General features: G+C 51.8%; 1 protein-coding gene across 1 annotated transcript in view; it reads left to right on the forward strand.

Annotated features, from left to right (window-relative positions):
* The first annotated feature begins 241 nt into the window (after positions 1 to 241).
* Positions 242 to 12,047, forward strand: part of PLXNA2 (plexin A2) — a 145,545-nt gene continuing 133,739 nt past the window's right edge. The window contains 2 exon segments of the mRNA XM_017821409.1: positions 242 to 1,492; positions 2,217 to 2,399. Of these exon segments, the coding sequence (XP_017676898.1) occupies positions 305 to 1,492; positions 2,217 to 2,399 (1,371 nt within the window). The 5' untranslated portion in view covers positions 242 to 304.

Raw genomic sequence — 12,047 nt, forward strand, 5'->3', positions numbered from 1 at the left:
TAAACCACACAACAAATTAACATGCAGAGGCTGCACCAAGTGGCAAAATATCAAGCCTGAACTGCTCACCAGTAAGTTGGGAGACTGTGAGAAACAGACCTGCTTAATTCTTGTTGCGCTCAGAGACACCCTCACTTTATCTCAAGGACTGTGTAATTAGAAAGCCTCCTTTGAATTTTATCTGCAGGGCACACTGGATCTAATCCTTTGCTCTGCCTGCTTCTTTTCTTTCCTCAGAACCATGTGAGGGACGTTGCTGGGGCTCAGGACGCGCGCGGGGAACACGGAGTTTGCCTTTCCCAGGATGGATCAGAGGAGGAACTGGCCTCGGGCACTGGACTCTGATGGCTGGTCAGTGGCTTTGCTCTGTCTCTTCCTGGCATCGCTCTCCCGAAGCGTGTCCAGCAATGCCTTGTTCAGCACCTTCCACTCCGAGAACCGGGACTGGACGTTCAACCACCTGACCGTGCACCAAGGCACCGGCGCAGTCTACGTTGGGGCTATCAACAGGGTTTACAAGCTCTCGGGTAACCTGACCATTTTGGTGGCTCACAAAACCGGTCCCGAGGAGGACAACAAATCCTGCTACCCACCCCTCATCGTCCAGCCGTGCAGCGAGATCCTCACCCTCACCAACAACGTCAACAAGCTGCTCATCATTGACTACTCGGAGAACCGGCTGCTGGCCTGTGGCAGCCTCTACCAGGGGGTCTGCAAGCTGCTGCGCCTCGACGACCTCTTCATCCTGGTGGAGCCCTCCCACAAGAAGGAGCACTACCTCTCCAGCGTCAACAAGACGGGCACCATGTACGGCGTGATCGTGCGCTCAGAGGGCGAGGACGGGAAGCTCTTCATCGGCACGGCCGTGGATGGGAAGCAGGATTATTTCCCCACCCTCTCCAGCCGCAAACTGCCCCGGGACCCGGAGTCGTCGGCGATGTTGGATTACGAGCTCCACAGCGACTTTGTCTCGTCCCTCATCAAAATCCCCTCAGACACCCTGGCCCTCGTTTCGCACTTTGACATCTTCTACATCTACGGCTTCGCCAGCGGCAACTTTGTGTATTTTCTGACTGTGCAGCCCGAGACCCCCGAGGGCGTCTCCATCAACTCCGCCAGCGACCTCTTTTACACCTCCCGCATCGTCCGGCTCTGCAAGGACGACCCCAAGTTCCACTCCTACGTGTCTCTGCCCTTCGGCTGCGTCAAGGGGGACACGGAGTACCGCCTGCTGCAGGCAGCGTACCTCTCCAAGCCGGGGGACGTGCTGGCCAGGTCCCTCAACATCACTGCCCAGGAGGACGTCCTCTTTGCCATCTTCTCCAAGGGGCAGAAGCAGTACCACCAGCCGCCCGACGACTCCGCGCTCTGCGTCTTCCCCATCCGAGCCGTCAACGCCCAGATCAAGGACCGCCTGCAGTCCTGCTACCAGGGGGAGGGCAACCTGGAGCTCAACTGGCTGCTGGGGAAGGATGTCCAGTGCACTAAAGCGGTAAGGATGCTCTGGATGTTGGCCGCGGTGGCCCTCAAGAGCTGGGATCAACCCCTGGCCCTGTGGAATACGAGCTTGCTTGGGGTGGTTTAGCCTGGAGAAGAGGAGGCTCAGGGGAGACCTCATCACTCTCTACAATTCCCTGACAGGAGGGGGGAGCCGGGGGGGGTTGGTCTCTTCTCTCAGACAACTCTCAGTAAGACAAGAGGGCTGGGTCTTAAACTGTGCCAGGGGAGCTTTAGGCCGGATATCAGGAAGAAATTCTTTCCAGAGAGGGTGCTCAGCCATTGGAATGGGCTGCCCAGGGAAGTGGTGGATTCTCCATCCCTGGAGGTTTTCAAGATGAGACTGGATGTGGCATCAGTGCCGTGGGCTGGGAACCACAGCGGGGTTGGATCAAGGGTTGGACTTGATGATCTCAGAGGTCTTTTCCAACCCGGCTGATTCTCTTATTCTATGAATAGGATAAATTTTTCCGTGCCTCAGTTTCCCCGAAAGCAGAACAGTTGTAGTGCTCTTCCCCTTCAGCCCGTGTTCTTACCAGGGAGCTGGTGATGACAGTGAAAGGAAGGGATGGCAAAGGGAAGGGAACAAGCCACTGGGGAAGTTGGCTGAGGCTGGCAGGGGGCGGCACCGCCGGCTCCCCTCCGCGTGACCCCGAGCGTGTGGGGCTGCCCCGTGCTCTGCTTCACTCACAACCACCCCAAAAACCTTGTCTTTCCAGCCAGTCCCCATCGATGACAACTTCTGTGGGCTCGACATCAACCAGCCCCTGGGGGGCTCTACACCAGTGGACGGGGTGACGCTCTTCACCTCCAGCCGCGACAGGATGACGTCCGTGGCCTCCTACGTCTACAACGGCTACAGCGTGGTGTTCGTGGGCACCAAGAGTGGCAAGCTGAAGAAGGTAAGCTCGTGTCCGTGGCTTCAGAGAGACAAGATCTGTTCTTCCTCTCTCTCAGGGGATTCTGATGCCCGTTGCTGTTGCTGTGTCTCGCAGGCGTCTCCCAGCGCGAAGCCGGGAGTCAGTGAGGAGCAGGAATTGCAGGGTTTGGGTCACCAAGAGCCTTGTTGGTGAGGCAGAGTTCATCCCTCAGCGCCGTTAGCACAGAGGGGTGTTGCTGTGGTTTGTGTTGAAGTGCCAAGGTTTGGGAAAGGTGCTGCAGGATGGTCCTGGGAAAGGGACAAATCGAGGCCACACAGTTCCTGTGGCTCTGTGGCATTCCAGCTCCAGAGCATGTCATGGCGTGGGCTGAGGGCACCTTCCTGCCCTTCCAGCCAGTGAGTTCCCTCAGCAGCAGCAGGGTAATGGGGGTCTCAGCCCCAGCCAGCTCCTCATGCACTGCCTGCCTGGGTGTGACATGATGTTTGTCTGGGATTTTTGGGTTTTATCATTCTGTGACCTGTGGTGTGTGTTTGTGGGGCTGATGCCGAAATTACCAGGGCAATAATGGGCCGGTCTGATTAGGGAAAAGTGAGGAGCTGGCTTGGAATTTCAGTGAACCTCAGCACGCTGTATCCAAGGTCTTGGATCATTCCCCCTCTTTTGACACACCTATGGAAATCTTGGAGTGGTTTTGAGTTCTTTCCCAGCAATCCTTCTGCAACTTGGGTAGAAGACTGTGAGTTAGAAAGATTTTGGTGATGGCAGAATTGCTGATGGTGGCAGGATGTTTGGCCATGGAGAGACAGGAATGGGTTAATTTGGCTGCTTTTGGAACCAAACCTCAGGGCAAAGTCCTACTGCTTCCCTCTGCCTCTTACCTCCTGCTCTTCCCCCTGACAGTTGGATGATTGATCAGTCCTGGAAGATAACACTCCTTGCCCTCTTCATCAAGAGCACTGGTGCTACTTGCCCAGGGCAAAGAGATGCTTCTCCTGGTTCCCTCCCCCAGCAAAGAGGTCTGGGGGGGCTCAGTTGAGAGTCACAGAACGGTTTGAGTTGGGAGGAAACTTCAAGCTTTCCTTTTTCCAACCCTCTGCCATAGGCAGGGACACTTTCCACTAGATCAGGTTTCTCCAAGCCCTGTCCAACTTGACCTTGAATGAGTTTTAGGATTTTAAAGTCCAACTGGGATTTCCCTGCTTCTGAGTCATAAAATCATAGGATATTCTGACTTGGAAGGGACCAGGAGTTTCATATTTAAAAGGGGTGTGGAATTGGCCATGGGGTGTGAGCAGAGGTGTGTGAGACCCTGGTTGGTCTTTGGGGCTGGAGCTGCAGCTGGAATCCAGCTCATCAGTGGGTGCAGAAGTCTGATCCAGCTCCAGCAAATCCAGCCTTGGAAATGCTGCTCTGGAAAGCTGAAATCCTTCAAATTAACCTCAGCTATAAATGACAGCATTAGGTGAACCTGCTAAATGCAGACCCCGCTTCTTCATACCAGGGAAAGAGTTAACAAATGTAATCAACAGCAGGCTGTTAATTTTTTGTGTCCTTAAGCAGCAGGGAATTTCTTCCTCATCTATCCAGGAAGATCCAAGGACAGGCAGATACTACACTTGAATGTCTGCATCATTTTAATTACATCAGCTCATTAATATTCATTCAGCACTTTACAAGTGCTGAGTAGTAGTAAATTAGGTGCCTCCCTGGTGCCTCTCGAGTGTCAGTGGGGCAATTTTGAACGTGGGGGAGAGGGGGGTTTGTAAGCAGAGCCCCTCACTTCCCTGCTCCCCCTGCCGTGGCACAGGGGAGAGCCAGGATTTTTTTAGCTAAATGGATGGAAGAGGAGGCCTCAGCACATCACAGATGCACATGCCAAGCTCTGAGCCAGCCAGGCAGCCTGATGCTTGCTGTTTTGCAGGGTTTTTTTTGGGGGGAGAGGGAAGTTGCCTCATTTAGAGGCAGTAAAAGCAAACAGCCTGTGCCTGCACACGAGGTATTCACAGTCCTGTTCCATGAATTATGTAGGATTACAGAAGAAGCAGTGTCTTCAGCAGGGTTTAATTCCTTGTGCTAGTCTACGCTGAACACCTTTTTGATGCAGAATTAATCTATTCATGCTTCACTGTCCACTCTTCACCTGGAATCCTCCACCTGGTGGAAGAAAATAGGTCGATCTCTGGAGTAAATTCACTCCAGACATTCCCTACAGCCAGGCTTTCGTGGCATCTGCCCTTATTTCCCACGTAGCAGAGCTGCCTGCAGCTGAGGGCATCCCTGCCCCCCGTTGTTAACTGGGACAGTCACAGTCCTGTCCTCCCAGCTCTGGGGCTGAGGATGTTGTTTTTCTCTAACTCTGGCTGTCCTGTCTACAGTTTTAGTAAATCTCTCCTCGTTTGACACGTGGGATTATCTTTTGCACGGCCCAAGAGGGGCCAGGTGAAGCGTGGGAAGCAGCTTTGCACTGAACTGTGGGGCCCGTGGGGCTCTCGCTGCAGAGGAGGCATTTGCAGACCTGGTGGGAAGTTGACAAGTTGTCTCCAGTTTTTGTGCCTGTTCCAAGACCAGACATGTCTTGATGTCAGCAAGTGCTCAGGATGCTCAGGACTGTTTCCATATCTCTCCTCTCCCATCTGTGAAATGAGGATGGTAAAAATGTACACACCTCTGTAAGTGCCAGAGATCTGTGGATAGACATCTCATCCACCTGATCTCCTTCATATCCTCCCCCACTGCATATCTGCCCAGACAATTAATGTCTGAGAGCTACATCACACCTATTCCCTCACCCACAGCTGCTGATTTCCTTTGGAAACAAGCTGGTCCTCAGTCTGGGGTTTCAGAGAAGACACTTTTGTGCAGCTGGAGTGAAGTCAGGGGAGCCAGCTCTGAAGTCTTTCAAATTTGCCTGTGCTTCCCCAGTGAGAATTCCTTACTGAAAACGCTGTGTTATCTCACTGATGTCCTTCAGCCATTAGTTATTCACCCAACTCCTCCTGCCACGGTCCCTGGGAGAGCAGCTGCTGCTGCTTCAGGCTCTCTCCTCCAAAGGAGTGGAATGCTGAAGGTCCCCGAGCCCCAGATATCCCTGCCTGCACTCTGCTACAGCCCCACGCTGTCCAGCTCGACCTTTTTCCCTGTTTCCCGGGTACATTTGAAGCCCCTCCCTGCTCCTCCCAGCATCCAGCACTGGCTGGGGTGTGAAGGAAGTTCTCTGTCTGCTGGGAAGTTGTGCAGAGCCCCGTGGCAGGGCTGGCAGCTTTCCCAGCCTGAACTCACCTCTTGCTTTGCTGGTTTTGGAGCCCTGGGGTCTGTGGGATCAGCAGGGCTGCACCAGAGGGGTTTTGGTACCAAAGCTGTGACAAATCGATAAAATCAGTGAACTTGGCATTGTCCCTGCAGGGGAGCAGAGCATTTGCTGGGGTCAGGGTTTGTGTTTGGGTGGAGGGTGTGCTTGCACCTGCTGTGGCTGATCCACACTGGTCAGCTGCTCCTCCTGCAACTGGTGGTTCTGGTTTGTGCTTTGCCTGTCCTTGGTTACTGTTGAAGGGAGAAGGGTGAATCAGTGGATCTATTAAAACTCAGTGCTGGAGGAGGAGTTTTCCTGCTCTGCCACCCCACTTGCCTCTTATTGCAGCCCACCTGTACATGGTGAGGGCTCAGAGGGACTTGTGGGTCACTCAGTGCACATCCTGTACGAAATGTCTGCACCCCCAGAACCCCCCACACGTGCTGTTTTGGGGAACCACTGCTCCCCAGCAGCTTTATCCAAGTGGGGGAAAAGCAAAATGTGCTGGTGGTGCCGTGACCCGCTGGGTGAAGCCCAGGGAGGTGGGATGCAGTTCTCCCTGCAGCTCTCCTCCCAGAGCATCTCCTGGCTTTGGGAGGGGATCATGTTAGAGACATTACCATTCAGAATTGTGGATTCCACCAATAAAACAATTTTCATCCAGCAAAATTAGAAGGGACATTAATGCAACAGTTAACAGCAACTAAGTGCTGGGGGCAGATGTGTCAGCTTGCTTGTTCTGTTTATGGGCTTCATACAATTCCATCAATATTGATGCGTGATGCCTTTGATTTTGACACTAATCATTGCTATGAATTAAATTTGCAGCCATATAATTAGGGCTGCTATTAATAGGGCCTCAAGCTAAGCACTGCTGTGCTAGTTGTCTTTTTCCTGATGGAAAACGGCATCCACGGAACTCAGTTAATGTGGTTTGCCTGGTAGATGCTGAGACTGATGTGAAAATTACACTGGCTGTATTTAGAGGGGCTCCTCTGAAAGGCAGATGCACGGGGAGGGTCCCGCTTGGAGGTTTCCCCAAGAACTTTGCAGGAGTTGCCTTTAAACTTCCCAGCAGTTTGCTGCTCTTAAGATCCATAGTGGGAGAGAGGAGGATTGCAGGGAGAAAAGAGTAACCCTCAATTTGAAGGGCTGCTGTTGCCTTGTTTCCTTTTCATCTCATCTCTCCTTCCTCATGCAAATCTTCCCATTTCTTCCTGCTGCCCAGTGCTGTCTCAGCCCTCTGTCCCTGTGCGTGCCTGCTTTCATCTCGTCAGGCTCTGGGATGGCAGCAAAGCTCACCACTGAAAATCAATCTTGTGTTTCATCCCGAGAGGTCTGTTTCTTATTAGATCTAATAAATCAGTGAAGTGCCCTTCATTCAGCTTGTCGACCGAGGACAATGTTTGTGATCAAGAATAAATAAATGTCTCTTCTGTGTCTGACGACGCCGGCTGGGTGTTGTTTGGTGTTGTTTTGCCATCGTGCTGTTCGTGCTGGCTGTGGGAAACGTGCAGTTCCTGCAGCCCTGCCTACCCTCACATGAGCTGGGGATGCTCCTGGGTGGTAAATGTGAGGGAAGAGCAGGAACAGTGACGCTGTACCTGGTTCTCACCCAGCAGTGAGTTGCTCAGTGGCGATAAGGATTTAACCTCGGAGATGCCGGAGGTGTGAGGCACTGGCTGGGCAAACTTCAGTGCTCCAGGCCAGAGCCCGGGTGTGGTTGTTGTTTCTGGTGCCCTGAGGTGAAGGAGAGCATTTGCATCTCAAATCACACCCAGATAAATGGGCATCAGACACTGTTCTGAACCCCTGTAACACCCTGTCCCCACAACAGCCGCACTGGACGTGGCTCCAATCCATCCCAGCGGGGCAGGTCACCCCCAAAGAGCTGCAGGAGAAGTGCTGTGACTCATTTTCACGATGGAATCACACTCCTGTTCACCTGCTGAACCCCTGGCTGTGTGGTGCAATGTCTGTCCTTGCTCCCAACCCTCCCCTTTTCCAAGGGACAGCGGGAACCGACTGGATTCCGCAGCCGCGGGAAAGGCGAGCTCTAAGTGTGTTGTTACGTCTTGGGACGTGATAGTTTTATTCAGCTTGGCTGATTCAATCTGTTCCATTAGTGGGGAATAAAATAGTTCTTTCACGATGAAATATATATGTCCGAACCTGTCCTTAAATGACTTCATTCTATGGATGGTTATCTCATCCTTTCAATTTATCCTTTATTATCGCCCCCGCACGCACATTCCGTGGCACTTCAGGAAAAACTCCGTTGCATCAGCGTGTGGAGAAGCCAAGAGGACATCAGGCTGTTATTGAACGGAGGAAAATCATCCATTTCGGGTTCCTTCCAAAGAGGAAGCCTGGTTTTAGCTGTAGGTTTTCACGTCGGGGGCTTTGCTGGGTCCATGGTCATCCCGTCACCCCCAGGGCACAGATCTCCACGTCCCAGCAGAGGTGGAAGATGGCAGATGGTTCTTGTTTCACTGAAGAAGTTGTTTAATTGAAAGGTCCGGGAAACAAGTCTGTTTCTTGCCCCAGAATGTGAAATAAGGGGGTATTTGTTTAGTACTGCACCGCTGGTGGTTGCTCTGGTGTGGTTGGAGGAGCAGGGATTAATTTTTTTCCTAAATGAGGATTTTCAAGACTCAGAAAGTAATTCCCCTTTGCTGCCATCTGTGTAAAAAAAGGTGCAGTCAAACTTTGACCTCAGAAACGGGTCCCCAGAATGCTCGATGGTCCCCTTACATTTGTTACTGTTCATAGCCAGAAGTTGGAGTCTTACTTATTAATTGGAATTCGTGCAAGGGAATATGAAAAGTGATGGCAGCCAGAGGAGAGCACTGATGTGTGTATTTTGGGGCTGGAGAAGGGGCAGAGCTGCCAAATCCCTCTAGACTCTGGTTCTGAGCATTCAGGAGTGTCCCTGCCACTTCTTAGCGACATAAAATTGGTCTCTTCTTCTCCCAGCATCACATCTCTGGTTCTGTTATCTGTTGCCTGCCAGAGCAAGTAAAATAAGAAAAAAAGACTGAGAAGTTGGCACATATTTTTATAGCTGCTGGAGAGCGAAGGGGCAGGTGTTCAGGAAATGCTGTGGATGTGAAATGGAGCCAGGTGGGCTCTGAGTCTGCTTTAATCTTGTTTCTTGGCTTGTGAGCTGGGGATGACTGTGGGTCTTCCGCAGGTTCAGGCACCTTGAAAAATCGAACTTGGAGATTTTGGAGGGCAAATGAACAAAAAAAAAAAATAAAAAAATCCGACTCAAGATTTTTGTTCAGTTCTAAATGAAGTGGAGCTAGTGCAGGCTGGACAGGCCCCTGCATGGAATACATCCTGCCTCCCAGATCATGGAATGGTTTGGGTTGGAAGGGACCTTTAAATGCCATCTGGTCCAACTCCCTGCAATGAGCAAGGACACCTTCACCTAGGCCAGGTTGCTCAGCGCCCCATCCAACTAAGTTTTTTTTTTTTTCCTTTGATATATTTGGAAGATAATTAATCCCCACACGTTGTCTAAGAGGTATTATCTCCTTTATGAGCATGAAGTGAGGCAGAAGTTATTCCTCCTCCGTTTCGCTCCGCTTTCATCTCGTTCAATAATGAGTTTCTTCTTGAAGTGATCTTGGTGAAAAATATCAGAAAATACCAAACTATTTTGTGAATTTATTTTTCTGGCTGCCCCTGCTTTCCTCTGAGTGTAAATCTGAAGGGGTTGCTGTGTTCTGGATGTTGTTGGTTTTTGGGGGTAGGGCACTGTTGGACTCTTGCCTTTCTACTTACGAGTCAAGAAGTTCATGCTTTCTTTACTATATACATATTTTTCTGCAGGCTTTTAAAATCCTCAGAGGTCAAAATAACATAGGTTTTGGTCCATTTGTAAGATCTTAAATCCCTGGGTGGCAAGAAATACTGTGAGAAGACCATGCAATGTTGCCTCTATAAATGCCTCCTCGAGGCAGTAAAAACAAATGTGGAAACCACAAATGTGCTGGGAAGAGACGAGGGAATCTGCAGGAAGAGTCCTGGGTACTGGCACAGCCCCTGAGCTGCTGCTGCTGCAAAAAGGTTGGGATTTAGGGACAATCAGGGAAGGGAATGCCGTGTAAAAGCAGCACGGTCTGTGCCGGGATTGCTGTTGGGCTTCCCCTGTGTGTGACTGATGCCACCTTTAATATTTCCTCAATCCCCTACTCAAGTTTAGAGGCCATTGTTGGTGCTGTTGCCTTTCTCTGCAGGGCAGGGCAGCGACAGCCTCAGCAGGGCTGTAAAATACTGCCTGGTTTGCCAGGGCAAATCCATCACTGGAGCATCTGCCGGATATTTATGGATGCGCCGGGCAGGCGGGCCCGGGATGTGGCCAGTCCCTATATCAGCACGAGCCCATTATGCCTGTGATGATGCATGGGCTCCCCACCTCCCCCTGCCTTTTATGACCCTCCTTCCATTCCTGCAGAGATGCTTGGAGAGGCAAAGCCTGCATTTCCCAGCCCTTCAGGGAGCTCTCTGCAGGCAGCCCAGCCTGGAAATAACACAGGGATACAAACCCCTGCCTGCTCTGAGGAGCTCCTGGGGTTGGGGAATGCAGCACCCAGGGGAATTTTGCACCAGAGACATTCCCTGGAGTTTGTGGAATGGTCACGGGCTTTCCTGGCTGTGGCTTGGACAAAAATAACAATAAAACACTAAGTCTGAACGTGTCTGCTGCTGTTACCAGCAGTGGTAGCACCTCCTGGCTGTCTCCCAGCCTCCCCCCTGCATTCACACTGCTGCATTCAGCCTTTCCACGCCTTTAGGTTTTGGTTGTGGGGTTTTTTTTCCCCTTTGCTGTAGGTTGGAAGATGAGGGTCATTCATTAGATGTGTCTCAAAGCAATCTCAGATGATGCTGATGAGGTACAGGGAGAGATAGGTGGTGGTCCTGTGAGGGTGAGGGTGCTCACATCCTTCTTCTCGTGTTACCCGCCGGTTTTGTTGAGCTGACATGAGAATATGTTACTGGAGCTTGCAGTTTTCTGCTCTGTAACTCAAATTGTGATTTACACCCCTGAGCGTGGCCGTGTCCCACCTGGGGCTGGGGGAGCCCTGAGGACACTGAAAGGGAAGTTTCTGGTCACAGAACAGTCTGGCTGGGACTGAGGAGACGTGGCAGCAATTCCCATCTGCCAGGCAGGTTTCCCTGTGCATCCATCCTGTGTCTGTAACATCACGAGCCTTTTCCCAGCCCTGTGCTCCAGGAACCACTGCCAGCCTTGAGGTGCTGCCATCCCACAAAACCTGTGCAACCACAGAACCATAAAGGCTGGAAAAGACCTCTCAGGTCATCAAATCCAACCATCAAACCCACCAAAAGAGGGGATGCTGCCCAGGGTGTGACCCATGGGGTTTGCTCCTGGTCAGTGCTGAGCCAGGAGCAGCTTCCCCCAGTTGCTGCCCGTCCATACTGGGAGGATGGGGAGGAATAAGTGGCTCAGGAAGGGTTTAGATTCTGATTCCTTGGACATGGATGCAAACAGGGGAGTGCAGGGAGCAGCAGGGGCAGGCTGGAATAATTAGCAAGAGGCTTCATCAGCATTTGTCCCGACATTCCCTGCCTGCCTCAGCCGGGGACCCGGCACCTCTCCTGGCTGTTCCTCCTCACACGGTTACACGTCTTTGCATCAAATAGATACATGTAGATGAAAGTGATGTGCATTTAAAATGAATGTACACATCATACAGCCTCGTTCTTATACAGCACGGGGTTTTTTTCTTTTTTTTTTTCTTTTTTTTTTTGTGGTTAGCCGCTAAATTATTTATTGTGTGCTGGGCTTTAATCTCATAAACCTGCCTGCAGGCCTTAGGCAAACCAGCCTGAGCATCCTCAAACCAGCCCGAGCATCCTGGAAAGCTGGGATCCAGGCAGCACAAAGCGCTGGGGGACTGTAGGTGGTAATTGTTTGTCTTGCCTCGGCCTCTTCCCCCCCCCTTCCCAGCTCATTAAAAGCAGTGGGGACTGTGAAGTTTGGTCATTGCCACTAACTTAGAGGGTGATTTGCATTTGCTGCTCGGAGAGGAGGCCAGTCTGAGACCCCTGTTAGCCGGGGAGAAGAGTCGGTCCCTCGAGCTGCTCAAAGTAAAGGCGAAAAGGGTGAGGAGGAGGCGCTGGGGTAAAACAAGGTCTCTGGAATAAACAGCGCTGCCCCTCCAGCTGGGAGCTCTTACCTTCCCCAGCGGCCGGGAGCGTTCTCAGCCTGCAACCTCGCGGCTCGGAGGGAACGTTTGGCTGACTAATGTGATGTTTGCTTTTGCTCGTCATCCCGCAGCCACCGGCTTATTAGTGGGAAAACAGAGCATCCTTCTGCCTGCTTTCCCCTCCCGAGCTTCTTTGCTGCT

This window comes from Lepidothrix coronata, unplaced genomic scaffold, assembly GCF_001604755.1.
Source record: "Lepidothrix coronata isolate B3197 unplaced genomic scaffold, Lepidothrix_coronata-1.0 Scaffold90, whole genome shotgun sequence".
Lineage (NCBI taxonomy): Eukaryota > Metazoa > Chordata > Aves > Passeriformes > Pipridae > Lepidothrix > Lepidothrix coronata.